Source organism: Mastacembelus armatus, chromosome 11, assembly GCF_900324485.2.
Source record: "Mastacembelus armatus chromosome 11, fMasArm1.2, whole genome shotgun sequence".
NCBI classification, from domain to species: Eukaryota; Metazoa; Chordata; class Actinopteri; order Synbranchiformes; family Mastacembelidae; genus Mastacembelus; species Mastacembelus armatus.
In genome coordinates, this window is record NC_046643.1 from 9,035,420 (window position 1) to 9,054,395 (window position 18,976).

At 40.1% G+C, this 18,976-nt stretch overlaps 1 protein-coding gene across 2 annotated transcripts; it reads right to left on the reverse strand.

The window, feature by feature from the left end:
• Nucleotides 1-207: 207 nt before the first annotated feature.
• LOC113126599 (oxysterol-binding protein-related protein 3-like) lies at nucleotides 208-16,780 on the reverse strand. Of its 2 annotated transcripts, none has more exons than XM_026300699.1 (22): nucleotides 16,694-16,780; nucleotides 11,113-11,304; nucleotides 10,562-10,678; nucleotides 9,630-9,683; nucleotides 9,441-9,554; nucleotides 9,185-9,337; nucleotides 8,994-9,084; nucleotides 8,748-8,851; nucleotides 8,534-8,623; nucleotides 8,261-8,420; nucleotides 7,972-8,096; nucleotides 7,754-7,885; nucleotides 7,317-7,410; nucleotides 6,354-6,589; nucleotides 5,684-5,821; nucleotides 5,355-5,418; nucleotides 4,759-4,837; nucleotides 4,434-4,578; nucleotides 3,725-3,869; nucleotides 3,471-3,597; nucleotides 3,073-3,195; nucleotides 208-1,025 (listed from the first exon to the last, which is right to left on the reverse strand). In XM_026300699.1, exons 2-22 carry the CDS (start codon nucleotides 11,173-11,175, stop codon nucleotides 929-931), a joined length of 2,451 nt encoding a protein of 816 aa, XP_026156484.1. In that variant the 5' UTR covers nucleotides 11,176-11,304; nucleotides 16,694-16,780; the 3' UTR covers nucleotides 208-928. The 2 variants fall into 2 exon arrangements, with proteins under 2 accessions (XP_026156484.1, XP_026156482.1); XM_026300697.1 differs by having other exon boundaries at nucleotides 10,562-10,699.
• Nucleotides 16,781-18,976: the final 2,196 nt, after the last annotated feature.

The window sequence follows — 18,976 nt, forward strand, 5'->3', positions numbered from 1 at the left end:
AAGTTGTTCCAGTAAAGGACAGAGCACCCCTGGACAAGATCATGAAGAAGATGAGGCAGCAAAAGAGGAGTTTCCTCATATAAAACCCAAACTCAAATGACACTAACGTTATAGTGTGTTTCACTTACAGTTATAATCATTACTTTTCGAGGGTGATTTACTTATTTGTGGCAGTGAGAAAACAACTAATCCCTTACACAAACAACAAAGTGTGACACATGTCCATTGTACAGTTTATTATCCTCTTTGATGGAGGATTATTATTGCTTTTTTCTCAGTCAAAATTTGTATCCACATTCCTGTGACGCTCATGACTGATAACAACAAGGCAGCATCCTGAAGGCTGAAATCCTTCTTTATATTTAGAACCTCTGGTCAGACACTGACTAAAGCAATCACAAAATCTTGGAGTCATGATTGCATGAAGGAATACTTGAACAACTTTTGACCTTTTGAACAAAGTTCACTTGCACCTCTGATCCTTTACTCAACAGCAAAGTTTATGTATCATACTGACATCATCCAAAGAGGACTTTAAATCTCTGACTAAAGGTGAAAAACTGCTCCAGCAGTTGATCGAGTGCAGCACTGCAATAAAAGGCACTTTGGTATATCCTGATATGCGATAAAACATAATGTTATGACTCTGCTGTCGACAGTGACGCTAAGTAAATTAAAGGTATGATAATGAGAGGAGAAAACGTACCCTTGAGACAAAATATAAGAAGAGGAAAAAGAGAAAACCAACAAAAGTTCTATAAGTTCTGCTCAGTCCAAAAAGAGGAAGCCCATATTGGTTTGGGTTATCATGACATGGAGCGAGTCATGTAAACCAGGTCAGGACTCTTGAAAGCTGGTCTGAGTTCAGTTTTACACTTCCCACTCAATGATAATGTGTTGTGCAGAGAGGTATGGTTAAATCCAGAGGTCACCACAACACGGGGAAGTCCATTTTGCTGAAGCCAGGGTCTCTGCGAAGCTCCCAGTACGTGTTGTTGCTCACCCACGTGTCGTCCTTAGACTTCCTGTCAGCACAACATAAATGACATCTGGCTGTGACTGTTACATCATTCAATTTAGGAAGGTTAGACAGCAATATTCATTTAAATCATCCAAAATCTATTATCAATTATTTTTCCAATAAGCTAAAAATATCCTATTTAAACCATCTACAAATATAAGTGATAACCCATAATGAGAGAAGCACATGACCAGTGATAAGTCACATAATGTTACTTCTCAAATAGATGTGATGAAACCAACAATAACATAACAGATAATAAAATTCTTTTTTGGTTATGATGAGCTCATGTTTATCACAAACCTACAGACTGTAACTCTTCAGTCACAGTCATGTGACTGCTTCAGAGGTGATCTCTGGTCCTATGTAACAGACTCATTACAGTTGTGCTCATAAGTTTATACCCTGGCAGAATTTATGATTTCTTGGCCATTTTTCAGGGGAATATAAATAACACAAAAACATTTCTTTCACTTATGGTTAGTGTTTGGCTAAAGCCATTTGTTACCAATCAACTGTGTTTACTCTTTTTAAATCATAATGACAACAGAAACTACCCAAATGACCCTGTTAAAAAAGTTTACATACCCCGGTGATTTTGGCCTGATAACATGCACACAAGTTGACACAAATGGGTTTGAATGGCTATTAAAGGTAACCATCCTCATCTGTTTGCTTGAAATTAGTGTGTGTGTTTAAAAGGTCAATGAGTTTCTGGACTCCCGACAAACCCTTGCATTTTTCATCCAGTGCTGCACTGATGTTTCTGGATTCTGAGTCATGGGGAAAGCAAAAGAATTGTCAAAGGATCTGCGGGAAAAGGGAGTTGAACTGTATAAAACAGTAAGGGATATAAAAAGATATCCAAGGAATTGAGAATGCCAATCAGCAGTGTTCAAACTCTAATAAAGAAGTGGAAAATGAGGGGTTCTGCTGAAACCAAACCACGGTCAGGTAGACCAACTAAAATTTCAGCCTCAACTGCCAGGAAAATTGTTCAGGATGCAAGAAAAACCCACAAATAACTTCAGGTGAAATACAGGAATCTCTGAAAACATGTGGTGTGGCTGTTTCAAGATGCATAATAAGGAGGCACTTGAAGAAAGATTGTCGAGTGGTCGAGTTGCCAGAAGAAAACCATTACTATGCAAATGCCACAAAGTATCCTGTTTACAATACGCCAAACAGCACAGAGACAAGCCTCAAATCTTCTGGCACAAAGTCATTTGGAGTAATGAGGCCAAAATTGAACTTTTTGGCCACAACCATAAACGCTACATTTGGAGAGGAGACAACAAGGCCTATGATGAAAGGTACACCATCCCCACTGTGAAACACAGAGGTGGATTGCTGATGTTTTGGGGATGTGTGAGCCACAAAGGCACAGGAAATTTGGTCAGAATTGATGGCAAGATGAATGCAGTATGTTATCAAAAAATACTGGAGGAAAATTTGCACTCATCAGCCCAAAAGCTGCTCATGCGACGTACTTGGACATTCCAACATGACAATTATCCAAAACACGAGGCCAAGTCGCCCTGTCATTGCCTACAGCAGTATAAAGTGCAGGTTCGGGAGTGGCCATTTCAGTCTCCTGACCTCAATATCATTGAGCCACTCTGGGAAGATCTCAAATGTGCAGTTCATGCAAGACTTTACCATCTGAGAAGATAAAGAGCCTCATTCACAACTACCACAAAAGACTTCAAGCTGTCATTGATGTTAAAGGGGGCAATACTAATACTAATACTAAGAACTGGAGTATGTAAATTCTTGATCAGGGTCATTTGGGTATTTTCTGTTGTCATTATGATTTAAAAAGAGTAAACACAGTTGATTGATAATAAATGGCTTTAGCCAAACACTAACCATGAGTGAAAGAAAAGTTTTTGTGTTATCATTTATATTCTCTGAAAAATGGCCAAGAAATCATAAATTCTGCCAGGGTATGTAAACTTATAAGCACAACTGTATATGGAAAAACATATAGAAGCTATATCGAATAGCACAGAAAGACCTTTATGCTCACAAAGAAACAAAGAGCTGCATACTTGAAAAAACGTGGCTGGTGTGTCATGTTGTTGTCCTGCAGCACTTTCCTCCTCTCCCTCTGGAGCTGCTCTATTCTCTGTTTCTGCTCCTCAGCTCCTTCTGTGTTCCCTTCCTCCAGCAGCCTGGACAAAAGAAGACAGTGAGAGTTAGACAGGATGAGAAGAAAAAGAATTTTCCATTTGCCAACATCTTTTTGGATCTAAACTCCCTTAGACTGTTGCCATGCTTAAGTTCATGTTTCTAGGCACCACCACAAATTGATGTTTGCAGAAAAGTAAAGTTTTAAATACATTTACAGGATCATTTGTAAAGTTATCAGAGCAGCAATGACTCAACTGTGACAAGTAGTGAAGCAATTTCTAAAATGGGTAGGAATGATGTCTGTGGCCAAACTGACCTCTGGTCCAGCCTGAAGCGTGTGTCTGTGGGGGGCAGCAGAGTTCTCAGGCTGAAGTCCAGCTCATTTAACTCCACTGCAAACTGGGTGAAACCATAGTACTGCTCTTGGTCCACTGGCATGGGGTCTGCATAAAGACAAAACCACAAGTGTAAAAAAATAAATGAACAGCTGCTCAGCTAATCATGTCATGCATAGTTTTGTGTTTTGAATGAACTACTGCAGTAATAAAAGCTGTTTAACTGAGAACTCACTTGCTCTCCAAATGCACATGGCAGAAGGTGGGTCCCCTTGAAAAACAGACTCATGCCATTTTCCAAAAATGGTATGTATAACTTTTCCTTTTGAATCTGTGACCACGCCCTCGATCTCATTCACTGTGGAGCTCCATGATTTTGCCTGTAGACAGAAGTGAACATTTTTTGAAATGGAAAGAGATTTCCTAAACACTTCCCTAAAATAAATATAACATGGGTTGCGCCGCTTATTAGTATTAGATTGATGGTACTTAGGTGTAGATGACAGTGTTCTGTTTTTTTTTTTAATTTCAGTTTTGCTTTTCGTCCACAGGAGGCTGCTGTTGATCCTTAACATTGCTGATGGTACAGCATATATTGAGGAAGCATGTCTGTTTAATAACAACTAATTTTAAACGCATCCTTAGAGTATGACTAAGCTAAAGGTCAAGTGCTAAAGTTTAGACACCTGTAATAATATTGACTGAGTGAACTTCAATAAAATGAGACATCAGTACATACTAACACTGAGTTTGTTTGCTACAATTTGCTACTAAAATAGATACCAAGCTATAGTGCAAATGACATCTCATAAGGATTAATGAATATTTTCTGCATTGTTCAGCCATAACAAAGAAAAGTGGGCTATATGCATTTTTTTCTCATTCACAGTTGCAGCACAGACATTCACAACACAAGACAGTGAATTGAATATGTGTTTCCTGACCTTAACAAATGTGACTTTACACTGGCAAATGTCGCTGTTTGTGTTTTTGATGGCCATCTCTCCATAGTGTTCGATCCAGCGCTGACCACTCAGGATGTTATGAATGCAGGATGTTACTTTGTTCCATTCATAGTGATCCCCAAAGCTAGAGAAATCACAACTATATTTTACTGAATATGTCCAAAATTACATGTTTTATTCTTACACTTAAATTGTGCAGAATTACATTGACACTCATATTAAGCATACAAGCACAGAAGTATAAACACTCATCTACATGCAAACACACACCCACACATCGTAAGTAAAGGAGTCACCGACTTACGCAGGTAGTGTGACATGTGTGGTTCCCATGGGAACAATTTCCATGGATTTCCCCCAGAATTTATTTTTCCATCGGACATCTAAAAAAGAATGGATCATAAAATAACAGGTGAGTGCTTTGTGATGATGGAAACAGCAACATTATCTTAATTTAGATCTTCATGGATCGTTTTCTGGCCTCTCCAGCAAACAGTCCTTTTATTAACCATCTTTGTTATTCATGTGCCTGGAGAGAAATGCAAACTGCAGATTCTTTGACCACCACTGTCAGTTAATTGGCTTTTAAACAGCACTTCACAGGGCCAGAGTTAACAAATGAGGTCACATTAATGTAAACTGCACTGTAATTTATTATAGACTGTAAATATCAAGCACTTAAACATCTGCTAAAGGTTTAAGTTACAGAAAGATCACCAAGGTCAAAAAAGGTTAACTGAGGTTACTTAATATTCCATAACACCAGTTTTCACCTTTAGTATAACCTACAGCATGTTAGCAAACACTCAAACAAAAGTGTGGTGGCACTGATCCAATTTCCAAGTCCAAGCAGACAGAAGAAATGTTATCTTAATTTCAAACACGCTCCCTTCTGCTTACCTTGCCAAAAGGTGAAGTTCTTTGAATCAGAGTGACATGCTGACACAGGTGGGTGATGACTGACCTTGGAAAAAGAGAGAAGAGCCACGAGATGAGGTACTTTATTGGAACAGCTTAATAGCTATTGTAGCTCATAAACATGCATTCATCAATCAGTCAAAACGACATGCCAGACAGGTGACAGGTATGGCTTTTTTGTAGCTTTAGACCATTGCTACATTTGTTTTAAGAGATTACGATAATTGGTGTAAACAAACAAGATCAGCACAGTGTTTTACATTTTTTGCTACTAAATATCATATGTGTGCTATAACTTGTGTGCCCTCTACCTGTTCAGCTATGAACCTGAAGCCTTTATCAGGTCTGTCACACTCATACGTCTCTCCCAGGACAGGGTTAAAGGGTTTGCTTCCTGCTCGATGGTAAGTCGATGTATATGCAGATATTGCAAATGTTGCAACATACACCTGTGTAGAAATCAGAGAAGGCAGGTCAACAATTGCACGTAAATGTGTTTATGCATCTTTGTGTGTATTTGCATTAGTGTTATTATATTGTTAATGCAAACATGCATACCTCTCTGTACTGTGTATAGTATATTCTACATTAGAGGGGTAAAACATATGTGTATGGCCATACTGTGTGTCTACTTGAATATTAAAGTGATAAAAAATAAATAAAAGCTTCTTGCTATTGACAAACTAAATATTTATCAAAGACTTGCACATAGAGAGCAAAAGATGAACATCAATATAGAATAACACAGCTACTTTGATGATTGTCTTTTTATTTACTTAACAATAAAATGTTCTATAAGCAAGTAGTTTCTTGTTATTTAGAAAGTGCATGTGCCAATGTTCATGAGTGCTTGATACGATGCCCATGTGTACATCACGCTTCAAGTGTTCAGGTAGTTATTAGGACATGTTTACAAGGCTTTATCTTGCTTGTCCAGGTTTATACAGTATTAGTATTATCATGCGTGTTCTTTCCTCTCACCATGCGTTGGTAAGGGTCCTGGCAGTCATTGGCAGTGTCCAGCAGCTCGCTGTACTCTAGCTCCTCACACAGCCTCTGCAGAGTGTTGAGTGGCTCATTGAGCTGTACTGGCATGGCCACCTTGGACAGATCCTTTCCGATGTTGTTCCTCAGGATGTTCCACAGGCTAACGCTGCTGGTGGGACTGGGAGAGGGCAGCATGGAACGCCGACTAGTCAGGGTCAACACGCTGCTGACTGGAGCAAAGAAATGTACAGAAGGAACTTGAAACTTAATTCACTCAATGTGAACAGGATGTAGCAGACTTGTTTCAGTGGAGCATTTTGGTGAAAATTTAAAAATACACAATGTTGTCTTTTTTCAGCTTCACTACAATAATAACCAATAAGTAAAAAGTGAAATTATACTGACATAAGAGAAAACCCCTTTCAATATAGAGTTCAGAAGGTTAAATAAAGGTTAAATAAATATTCTTTAAACTTTATCAGCAAAAGCCTTTATTAAACTATCTAAACTGTACAATTCCAGATAAAACAGGTAATTTTGGAATTTCACTTAATCCCAATTATTCTGTTTTGTTGACCTGGGTGCAGGTTTATGGACTGAAAATATAAAATAAACACCATCTGCAGCAGTGAGTCAATAATGCCTGTTCACAGATGCTTTGTTGCATACTACTGTATGATCAAATTTCACACTGATTTTGGAAATGTGTCTCAACGTTGGATGCTGGTTATGTTCAAAACATCCTGTGAGCAAGTGAGTCATTTCTCTGATTCTGTGCATTCATAATTTACTGGATGCTGAAACGTTCTATAAAATACACAAAAGCACACGCATAACCCTAATCACAGACACGCTTAAGAGCGCAGTGATGGACAAGGCCTGCCTCTATGAAAAAATAAGCTCTCTTTTCACTTTATTTCACACAAATACAGACACAAAACTTATTTTATCATGTACCAGAGTTGTGTCTCTCACTGCCACCTTCATTGCTGCAGGTATCCACGGAGATGCTGTCACTGACATCACTGATGTACGAGTCATCGTCAGACACCTGGAGACACAAAATCAATGGCGAAAGGTCAGTGAGAAAACAGAACATAGAATAAAAGGACAAAAACACACAAACCAATACATCTAGTCATCAGAGAAAAACAGGTATACGAGTATAAACAGCATATATATTTACGTCCGAGCACACTGACAGTGCTGGTTGTTATTAGTTTTCTTAAAACTAATAAATATTTTTGTACTTCTGCACAACTAGGTGATATCTGAAGGCATATCTCACATGTTATAGACACAGTCGTCATCTGTCTAATTAAAAACATCCGTATTTACCTTTAAACATTAGGGATAGAAAGATGATGAGGAAGTAGATAGTGGTATATAGATACCTCATTCTCAGAGGATGAAGAAGAGAGGAGGTACTCCTTAGCATCAAAAAACTCCGACAATGACTCTGGGATAGATGCTTTGCTCTCACTGGACACCTGGTGAACCAAGGAGTGGGAGCCGTCTGGACAATCCTGTTTAGAAATCAGTTGAGAAAATTGCACCTGATAACCGTGACATAATGACAGAAAAACTGAAGTTCTGAATCACAGTCACTCACTGAGGCATAGCTGGTCTTTAAGCCCATGACCTGCACTGGCTGAGGGGCCTGCATATCGATGGTGTGCCTCAGTCTGTCTCGTTCTGCTACCAGAGAACTAAAGGCTGATTTCAGTGTAACATGAACTGCAGAGAGACAAATACCACAGACAGAAAAAAGGGAGACAACCGATACAGAGTTGTCATGGAAACTATTTTCCCATATAGAAGAACACACAATAAGAATATTGTTCTATCTACAGTAAATGCATCCCCTGAGCACAACTGTGCAGACTTAATCACAGACTCACTATTACTGGCTAGTCTGCAGAAGTCCTCTTGCAGACGGGACACATCTGTAGGTGAGTCTGGAGACTCAACACAGACTTCCTGAGTGTTGGGCTCAGTGGTGGAAAGGTTTGGGTTGGAGGCATGGAGACGAGGCGACTGGGAAGATATACAGCTTGGAACCTTATGGACAAGCACAGACAAAGGTGAAGAAATGTATCCCATTATTTTCCCTTAATTCCCACTTTTAAATGCTTGTGAACTAGTATTCAATAATCATGATGCTGCCCCTGTACCTGTAATGTGGCTTTGGCTTCTTTGCCATTGTTTTTGGATCGCCACCTCCTTGTCCTCTTCTCCTTTTTGGGAATGTCATAAGTAGATGCCTGTGGTGCCACAACGAACAGATATTAGATGGCAGCAAACAAAATAACTTTGAATATTGACCTAAGCACAACATGTCCAACATTCCATGAGTGTGGCCAATTTCATCTGTGTGCCTTTCATTACTTGTAGTGCAGTGATGGCTGGAGCAGAGTATGTGCGGTGGAGGACCTCCATGTTCTTCAGCAGCTGGTTGAGTTCAAGAAGATACGATCCACATTCATCCAATTCTGAGTGAAAAATGAATCAGGCACGGTGATGTACAAAGAACATTCACTGCAGTGAGACAGACTGTGAAAAAAATAAGGCTAAAGGCAAACCATCAGACAATTAAAAAAGCAAGTGAGCAGTGACAAACAACCAGTGACAGACCTTTGCAGCACTTGTCCATGTCTTCTGAGGAGTGGAGCCAAGAACTGACCTTAGCCTGATGAATTGATGCCTGCTTGGTGAGAGTAGCCCTCTGTTTAAGAGTTAAAGATAGATGAGAAACGGGGATGCAAAAAAAAATCTCATAACAACATCCCTATCAAATGAACACTGACAAAAAAATAAAAACATACTTTTCTCAGGGACTCGTTAAGAGATGGGGAGGGTGAGGCATGAGGGTGGAAGAGGTGTCTCTCATGGGGATACATGGCAATTTCGTTTTGTCGAAATACGCGGTGATGACGCAGCTTTGACACCCACTCCTCAAACAACTCAGATGATTTCACCTGGGTGCCATAAAGTCGATTTGGAGAAAGATGCTGTGAATATCTTTGTATGTATGACAGATGACCCTGAATTCAACTAAGCCTGTCTCATATGTGAAATTACCTTCAGGTGATAGATGTTATCCTCTGTGTCCAGGTCAATACACATGGTTTTCTTCTTTATTGACATGACAGAAAGGCCAACATCTATACAGCCATGAAGCTTTCCCTTCTTCAGCTGTGGAAAAACACTTTTCAGCACACGGTTTTTGCAAAATTGACATGCAGATGGTGCTCTTGAGTTGATACCTACATCAGTTTCACGCTTTGCATACTTCAAGATGCCTCTCTCCAACAGAAAGTATCTCTATGTGGGAAGAAATCAAACATAATATTTATTTTTATTTTTTCACCTTCTTTTTCACTTCTTGTCATCCTTGAATCATAGGTTTATGACATTCTACATAAAAATAAAGGTATGCAGACATTGTGTAGTACCACTACCAATACCTCCACTTTTTCTTCAACTTTCACAGCAGCAACAGTGATATAGATGATCAGCAGTACAGAGAAACGAGCATGTCTTGACATTGTTTTGGTGTACAAACACACCTGGCTCACTTTGGTTTTACAATAATAAGAACAAACCCAGAAAGCATTTTGTTTATAAAAGTACCAAATCTATCATGTTGCAAGGCAGAAGTTTCCAGGTATGCATGAGCACACTCAGAGAGAAGAGGGGGAGGAAAGATGAGTCACAGTTACAGTTTTATCAGCTGGCAATAAAAAGAATGGAAAGAAGGAAAGAGAGATGACTATAATTGTAAACAGGAAGAAATTTGTAAAACAAATCCTAAGTTGTTAAACAACAGCTGGTCCGAACTCCACGTAGACATTTAAGGAAGCACCAGAAGTATTACTTGTTCAATCTTGATGTCAACAGAACAGACAACACATCTCAAACCCATGTTCATATTTCTATCTATCTTGGCATTATTTCGTTCAAAGCATTATTTCTTTACAAAGTAGGATAAAGCTTTTTAAAACATAATCCATAAACACAATCTGTCACCAACCATTGGAACAGCAATTAGATTCAGACAGAAAGCAGGTTTGGGGATCAACAAAAGAGAATGGAAAGAAGGGATGCAGAGATGGCCGCATAGCAGCAGTGTTTTGTAAAAACAATTAGTGTCTCACTGCTGTTGCTGTCTAGGAATTTAAGAGGGCAGCCAAAGTGCTTACCTTATGCCATCCCTTCATTGGCCACTTTCTCCTCTTGAGAAGAACGCCCTCCTGTCTGTCAGGCTCTTGCATGGTGGCAGGAACGCCCCTGAGCCCCTCCACAATCTCCCAGCCATCCTGTATGGAGACACAGGAGTACTGCTGACTGAGTTACACAGGTGACAACTTTTTTTGCAAGATATAACAGTGGTGTAACACAATCCCAACCTGTTACACACACATATTATTATCAAACAGGGAGAGGGCAGCATGTACAGTACTGTTGTAAGTACAGTGTCAGTTTCTGAAAGAACAAACAAACAAACTGTTATTTAGCTTAAAGTACACTTGGTTGTGTGTGCGTAAAGTTCACAATATTTGACATGCTTCATAGCCCTCAGCATACCATCTTACATGGTGCATTAAAATTGGCAAATCTGAGGGCAGCTGATATTCACTGAAAAGAAAAACAAATGGTCAAATGCTAACAGTAGCTGCAAGCACTTTTCACTAACAGAGAACACACACACACACATACAGATATACTGACAAACATAAACCGACAGACATACCTGGTTGCTGTCATGTTTAGAGGAGCCACTGCTGTCACTGTGAGTGGGTGAAGGTGACGTCATCTTGTTGCGACTTGACTAGTTCCTGCCCAGCGTTGTCTTGTTTCTGTGGAAACTGCAGCAACAGTAATCACAGCAGGGCTGCCCGGAGCATCACTCTGACCTTTGAAGGCCACGCTGCAACAGTCAGCACTGCAGAGAAAGGTTAACACAAATGGGTGTGAGAGCAGCAGACACTGGTTATGCTCAGTTTAAAAACAGCAGCACACAGGACAAGACAGGCAAAAACAGAGAGGAATCACTTACTCACTGTGTCTGACTAACTAACCCGTGAGTTCTAAGGAAGCTAGACACAAATTGGCTAACAGTCTTTATATCATGTGCTCTTGTGTTCAGACTGTTCAAGGTCAAGCTCAAATAAATGTTCAGTCACTATTCATGACCATGGCTGTGCTATATCATACCTCATGATCAAAGGCCTACTTATAAATGTGCACATTAGCACTGAGAACACAGAAAAAATTCCCATTAGAATATGAACATCATACAAACAAGACTATCACTAAAAAATGAAAATGTAGTATGACTCCAGTGGCTATTCCCATTTCCATGTGCCAGATGCAACTACCACATCTTCTAGTGAAAATTTTATATCTTCCATTAAAAAAGGGTATAGTTAAGTGATCAATGGAGCCTTTCAGTGATCAATGGAGTTCCAGGTCTTTTATAGCTGCATGTTCCTTGAAATTTCCAATCACATGTTCATTTCCTATTTAAACCCTAAGCAGCCCATGTATAGAACTCACTCATCTGCATACTACAAAACTGAGGACTGGATTCTTTACCAACCTAAATAACTGGCTGCCTTCAGCAAATTGATGTTTTTCTCCACCTGCAGATTTGAAGATGAATTTTGAATGTTTCTTTTGTGTGTTGATTGAATGGTACATATTCCAAACTCAGCATGGCGCATATTCATAACATCTGCAAAAACTGCTAATAAAAGCTAAGAACTGCACATGTACTGCACGTGTTTATGATTGTATGGGGTGAGCAGAGAACACTATAATCTCACTGTCATGCAACTTTCATTCCTCTCTTTGCCAGAAATGACAAGCTTCAACCTGGCTATATGCATGCATGGGTGTTATAACACTAGTAGCGTCTTATAGCGTCTTAGAGTGTGTGTATTGATAGTCTAAGAACAAACTCAGGTATGTTTGTGTGAATGTCTGCTAAACTAACACAGTGAGGAAATGCTTGTGGTATTTGTGTGTGCTCTGATGAATGCAAATGTGTTTAAACTTCTGGATTTTATGCCACCAATTACATCCTGTGTTTTAGTGAGTATTTGTGTGTGTGTGGGTATTCTGTAGTTCCCCAAGGCCTCACTTACAGCCAGTACCAAGCCCAGGACATGAGTCATCAACAGGAAAGAATGTGCTCCGCACTTCGATACCCCGACAAACCATAACACGCAGCTAGCAACAGTCAACACTCATCTAAAAGCAGACCGAAACACATGGACGGCCCACTTACTTCACAGCTCTGGAGCAGGCTAAAAGGACACACAACACATTTGCGTAGGCTTCATCAACTGTCGTGTTCACAATTTTTCAGGCTGTGGTATTCCTGGGGTCTTCAGCTGTATCTGAAGCTTTACAAATACAAATCCAGTCAAAAATGTACTACACATACCCTCTGCATATTCACATCTGCCTTCACATCTGTATGTGGTCTGCACTGAAAGCAGGAAAAAGTCCATGCAGGCATGTATTATAGGAGATTAGGACCAGAATGTTACATTTCCAGCTCCAACAAAGTGTGTTTACAGCACACCGTCATCATTATATACAACACAATGTGGTGCGTAAGGGCAGCAGTGTCAAGCAGCACTTTACATAACACACTCAGTCCCGCCCTCCTTTCCTCAGCCCTTTTCCCTTTCATACAATTCAGCTGCAGTCTGCAACAACGCACTTCCTCTTAGCAGAACCTCAAAAATGATATGTGCATAGATTTTGTTTCAAGTGTTACTACCTGCCCGACAGTTCTTTAATTCACTAGCTTAAAAGCTTGAGTAAAAACTATGTGTAATCTAGAGTATAACATAAAGCGCCACTGTAAAATCCGTAAATGAAACTGGGAGAGATAAGTCCCACAACATCCCACTGAGTGCCCTCCTTACCTCCACTGACTGATACTGTATTATTGTACACCACTGAGCCTCCTGCAGTGTAAGACTAGAAGTACTGGGGTTTTGCCTCCAGTCTTGCATAATTTGAGTCAATCATTAATGGCACTACACTTTGCAAATGATCTGTTAAAATGCAAAGGGATCATTCTCGTAGCAAAGGCAGATGCTGCAGAGTCACAAAGTCGTATTTAGGGTATAAATGTATAAAGATGATGATATTATTATTCATTAGATCATTGGATGGTAAGGACAAGGGATGTAAATGGGAAAGGAATTGGTTTTGTCTGGATGTATGATAGTGTGACGACAGTGGGTCTTACATGTGAGACCGCAGTGTAACATTTTGCATAACTAAAGTGGTTTAACACCCAACCTATGCTTACTGTATAATACATTAATTTGGACATGCTCTTCTTGTTTTCCAATTACAGTGTAGCATATTGTCAGCACACAGAATAAAAAGTACCTACAAGTCCCTTACAATGAGAACAGAGATCTCTCCAAAAATGTATTTCGTATTTGTGGGGTTAGCACACACAGTTTGCACTGTGTCAGAAGACAAAGGCGAACAAAACTGAGAACTAACTACTACTAACTACTTTTTAGTATAGTACAGACATATTGTCGCTGAAGTATTCAGGAATGCTGCTTTTAAAGATATTTGAACTACAACCTAAACATTATTAAAGGTAATTACATCCACCATTACATCCTTTTTGAGAACAATGTTCTTATTCACACAGAGCCCTGTGGCTTTCATTAAGCAAAGCATTTTCTGTTCCCCAATTATCATCATAGTATATCAACCCAACAAGGCTAAAGCCTGAGAAATCATCAGACTGGAGTTTCCCGTCCTGGCATTACAAACACAACAGCCAGTCCCTGCCTATACACATTCCTGCAGCAGCAGGACTGCCATCAACCAGACTATCCACATAGTTACAGGTTATGGTTCATCTGTGATGCAACCTCAAATAAAGTGCAAGTCTTTTCCAGTTTATCAGACTAAGAGCCACTATAATGTGCTTTAGACAGACACACATCAGGCAATACTATCTGGCTACTTCATACATAAACACCTGCATTATATAACAAAATAGTGTAATGGATGCTTGGCAGCCTTGCATTTGTCACTGGCCATAGAACTTAGCTTATCTGACTGCTGCCATAATCTCTGACAGGCCTCACAACCGGCTGATAGCACTGGTTTGTTTGAAGATATTTTTAACAACATTTTTCATCTGTAAGTAATACAGTGTCTGTGTTATCTGTCTGCAGGCAGGGCAGCAGGTGATCAAAAAGGTAGACAGCAGCCCCAATATGTCATGTAACTGTTATTTTCATATGCCCTCTAATAAAAGAGGAGAGGTTTGAGCACCAGTATGCCCATGTATTCTTGACCAACAAATTCTTTAAAAGCTGCATCATAGAAGATGTCTTTTTGCAGAGACAAGTGACATTTTGTGTTTCTGCTCAATCATTGGTTGCTATGGATACAAAAAACCAAAGGCAAGAATTTTGTTGAATTTTTATGGAAAATCTGAAGACACTAAAGACGGGACTATTTATAGACCCCATGCTGTTACCAGCAGAAACAGACTTAATTCCAACCAGCCGGCTGGGCTGCAAGTAGGACACATCGTCGTATAACCTTAGAAACCACAAGAGCCATCACAGCCGGGCTATTCTCAGAGTGGCCACTTGCTGTGTTAGTCGAGGCAGGAGTGCTCAGTATTTACCAGCTTTTAAGTGGGTGTTGTGTAAAGGATAAGGTGACATCGAGATAACTCAGTAAATCACACCAGCCACAATGAATGTTTACGCCCAGAAATGCTATAGCAGGGAAAAAAATATTTTGCTGTGAAGTAATTAGCTGATTAAGAAACTTGATAAGACTGATACCTGTGTTGGCTCTGGATTACAAAAGTGCCGGCTTGAACAGAGCCCCCTAGAAGTAGAAGAAACCCAGTCTCAATGTCTTGCTCAAGGGCACGTAAACAGGGCAGCGAGGTGTCTCGTCTTACTACCACTCTGCTGCTCAGTTTTGCTTTCATTGCTGATAAATCTGCTAGCTAAATTTTTGATCAACCATTTGGGCTACAAAATGTCAGAAATGTCCAAATTCCTTGAGCTTGAGGCAACATGTTAAAAATTCTAACCTTGCCTGACCAAAGGTCAAACTTTCTGACACTTACTTCAACAAGTATTTGTTCTGCATATCAAGGTGCAGGTGCAGTTTGAGTTTCTCTCAGTAATCAACTATCAAAATAAAAGCTTTTCAGTTGACCATAAAAAGGTTTGGGTGACTGAACCAGATATTGTCCTCTATTATTTCCATTAATACATTACTCTACACATATTCTCTAAATTCACTCCAGCTTTATGAACCAGCCTCACCTGCAGTGTAAATATGTTAACAAAAACCTAGGGCTGCAAGGCTACAGTACTGTTTGCACTAGTTTGAGGACTGGCCTGGCAGTGTGTGCTCACAGGCCGTCAGTGAATGGCACAGTGATAGCATTGTTATCACCTATTGTGCATACAATGATGCTGACTGGGCTAAGAGGTTGATCGACTCATTTACGATACAGAAAAAAAAAATAACTTAAGCACCACAGAAGCCTGAAATCAAAGAAAGCACTGAACAATGATGGTGACCACTTCATGAATTAATGATGATTAATGATCGATAGAACAAATCGTTTTGTTCAATCAATCAACCACAGTCATAGAAGCTGAAGAAAATGATTCACATTTGAGAAGCATTTCTTATTTGTTGCTTAATAAATGACAATGAGCTGATGATCATAATTGTTAGTAGCCTCTTGGAAAACATACTGTCCCCTGTACTGTAGGCCCACATGTAAAACACAAGTAAACACCTCACAATGGTGTCAAGATGTAGTTTGAACACAATTTATCAATATAAGAATAATAATTTGCGTACGCTGGATGTGATGTCAGCACGGCAGCCGGTGTTAATTGGTTAATTAGTTAATGAGTTATTACAGGGGACAAACTCCACAGGTGTCCCGTTTAAATTCACAGCCCTGCTCAGTTCCTGCTCAGCCGCCACCAGGCAGCACAGGACCTCAAACTCACAACGTCCAAAATAACCCAAGTGGTCTGAAACTCGACACATACACAGCCTCCATAAACGATCAGACATCACATTCAAACCAGTACGAGGAGACCCTCGCACACTAATCCAGTGCTCAACACAAGAGGAAGTCCATTAATAATTCTGTCGAAAGCGATATTTCACTCCTACACGCACAGTTCCAGGCACGGCGGGACTCTGCCGCTTCATTTAGACGAAACCTCGACGACACCAGCAAAAACAGACAGAATTTGACAGGAATATTAAAGTAAAGACATGCTTACAGTGCTACAGCATCCCGTCCCGGTAGTAGAGACTCACCGTACCTGCTCCTCGCCTCGGTGCCCGAGCTTCGTGGACAGGGAGTGGCTTTGCGCGAGAGGCCGGTGTGAGTGACGTTCGTATTAGCCAATCACAGTTGAGGATGAACGAATAGGGCGGGGACCGAGGTTTGGGTGGACACGTGTTGATCGGACGTAGGCAAAAATGTCAAATACATTCAGGTAATAAAAAAAGACCAGAGGTTGTTGTTACACAATGGAGCCTCAGGTGACTTCCAGTGACGTAAAGCGACGTAAGGTCCTGTAAATACCTCTGCAGCCCCAACCACCTACGCGGTGTCCAATTATTTTCAAAGGCACTCCTTTCTAACTTGCAACATTAAATGTACTGGGAACCATTCTAACTTTTAAAGTGTAAATAAAGCAAATTCAATGGTCTGATACCCAATCATGTAGCATTCAGCTCCAGAAACTAGGCCTACAACATATTAGGGATGCCTCTTCTTTTACTTTCATTATTGAGACACACCATTTATAGATTTGTCAAAAACCAAGTGTCCTTTACTTTTCATAAAAAGGCCAAGTAATGAACAGCTCTCCAGCTGAATAAGAACATTAATTTTACTGTAAAAAAAAAAACATTACAGATGAAATTAGTACAATTTTAATGACTGATTCATTATCAAAAGAATTGTCAACTATTGTTTTGTCAGGTGATTCAGAGATTAATTCACTCAGTTATGCAACGAATTGTTTAATAATATCGCCTGTTGCAGAATGTAGGAGCCAGTTTGTTTATATATAAATGTCTTAATAATCTAGTCTCACTGCTTCATAACACAGTGCATAGTCCAGTGACAGATTGTTTGGTGCTTTCCCTCAGACATTCTGCTTGAAAAAGATGGCTGTACCACGAGTGCTGACTCTTTTCTGAAGAGATGAGTAAGTAGTGTGACTGCACCCAGATGGAAAAAAAGACTGATGGAAGTATGAGCATGTGCATTTCTACTCAGTGTCTGTCTTTCATTGTCTGTTAAATTTTGCTCAGTCTTCAGAGAAAGAGCTGCTCAATCAGCCCTCCTCTACTGTCCTTGCTGCGCTCTGTACCACCTTTATGCATTGGCTTTGTTTACCCAACAAAACAAATTTCCTCTTTTGCATGGGCATGAGGTTGTCACTTCCTGTCTGGGATTATTTCTATGGCAACAGAAGGAAGGAAAACCATATCAAAACGGTGCGAGGGGGGAGGGGGGCATCTTTGAAAGGGAGAGTCAGAGCTGGGTGTGTTCAGAAATATGGCTGTGTTTGGAGGAATGTGTGTGTGCGTGTGTGTGTGTGTGTGTGTGTGTGTGTGTGTAGTGCCACTGACAGATTAAGAGAAACTGAAGTTGCCACGTAGTGGTGTGGTGTTGGGGAACACACAGGAAGAACAGCTTGTTACCAGTGGCTGTATCACAGATCATTCGTTGTCAGAACCAGGTGAATTCCCTTCGTCTGCCTAAGTGGTGCACAACTGTAGCCACAAGGGGACACACCCTCACATACCTGACAACAGACACACACACTGTGAACCACACCTGTCTATGTACATACAAACATAGCATGGTAGCAAGCCTGAAAATACAATAAACATACACTGTTGTCAACTTTCAGACATAGCACAGTTTGAATGTTATTTTGAAAATGGATTAATGAAGAAAAGATGGTGTTCATAAATAAGTCACAATTAAGAGAAACAGCTATTCATATAACACACACCCAACAAATCCCTTATGAGCAAGAGCTTAGTGTGGAGAGGAAAAACTCCCTTAGACTAACATTCATTTCTAGGAGACTTACCACAATCACTACTTGCCTAACCCTACCATTAACCTAACCATAAATTTAAGCCAAGCCATCACCCCAAAATTCAGTGATTTGAATTTGGCTTCCACAGGTCCCCAGTGAGTGTATAAATCTGTTTCAGTCCCCACAGTGTGTGATACCAGATGCACACACATGCACATCGTGTATAACAGTGTCATCTATAGGTTAGATATGCTCACTGCACAGTGAGCCGCTTGTATTTTTGCTGGAAGCTGAAATGACCCTTGCTGCACCGAGTGCTGGTGGTTGTCAATCAAATGACGTGAACTTGTGTTTAACAAAGAGGCAAAGAACATGAATTGCAGGGAGGGTGTTTATATTGTCTTGCACTGCAGGTCTGTAATTTGCTTGGCTATACACACTGCAAATTATCGTTAAATGTAAGGAGGAGGCTATGAAGAGGGCAACACCTTTCAGCTA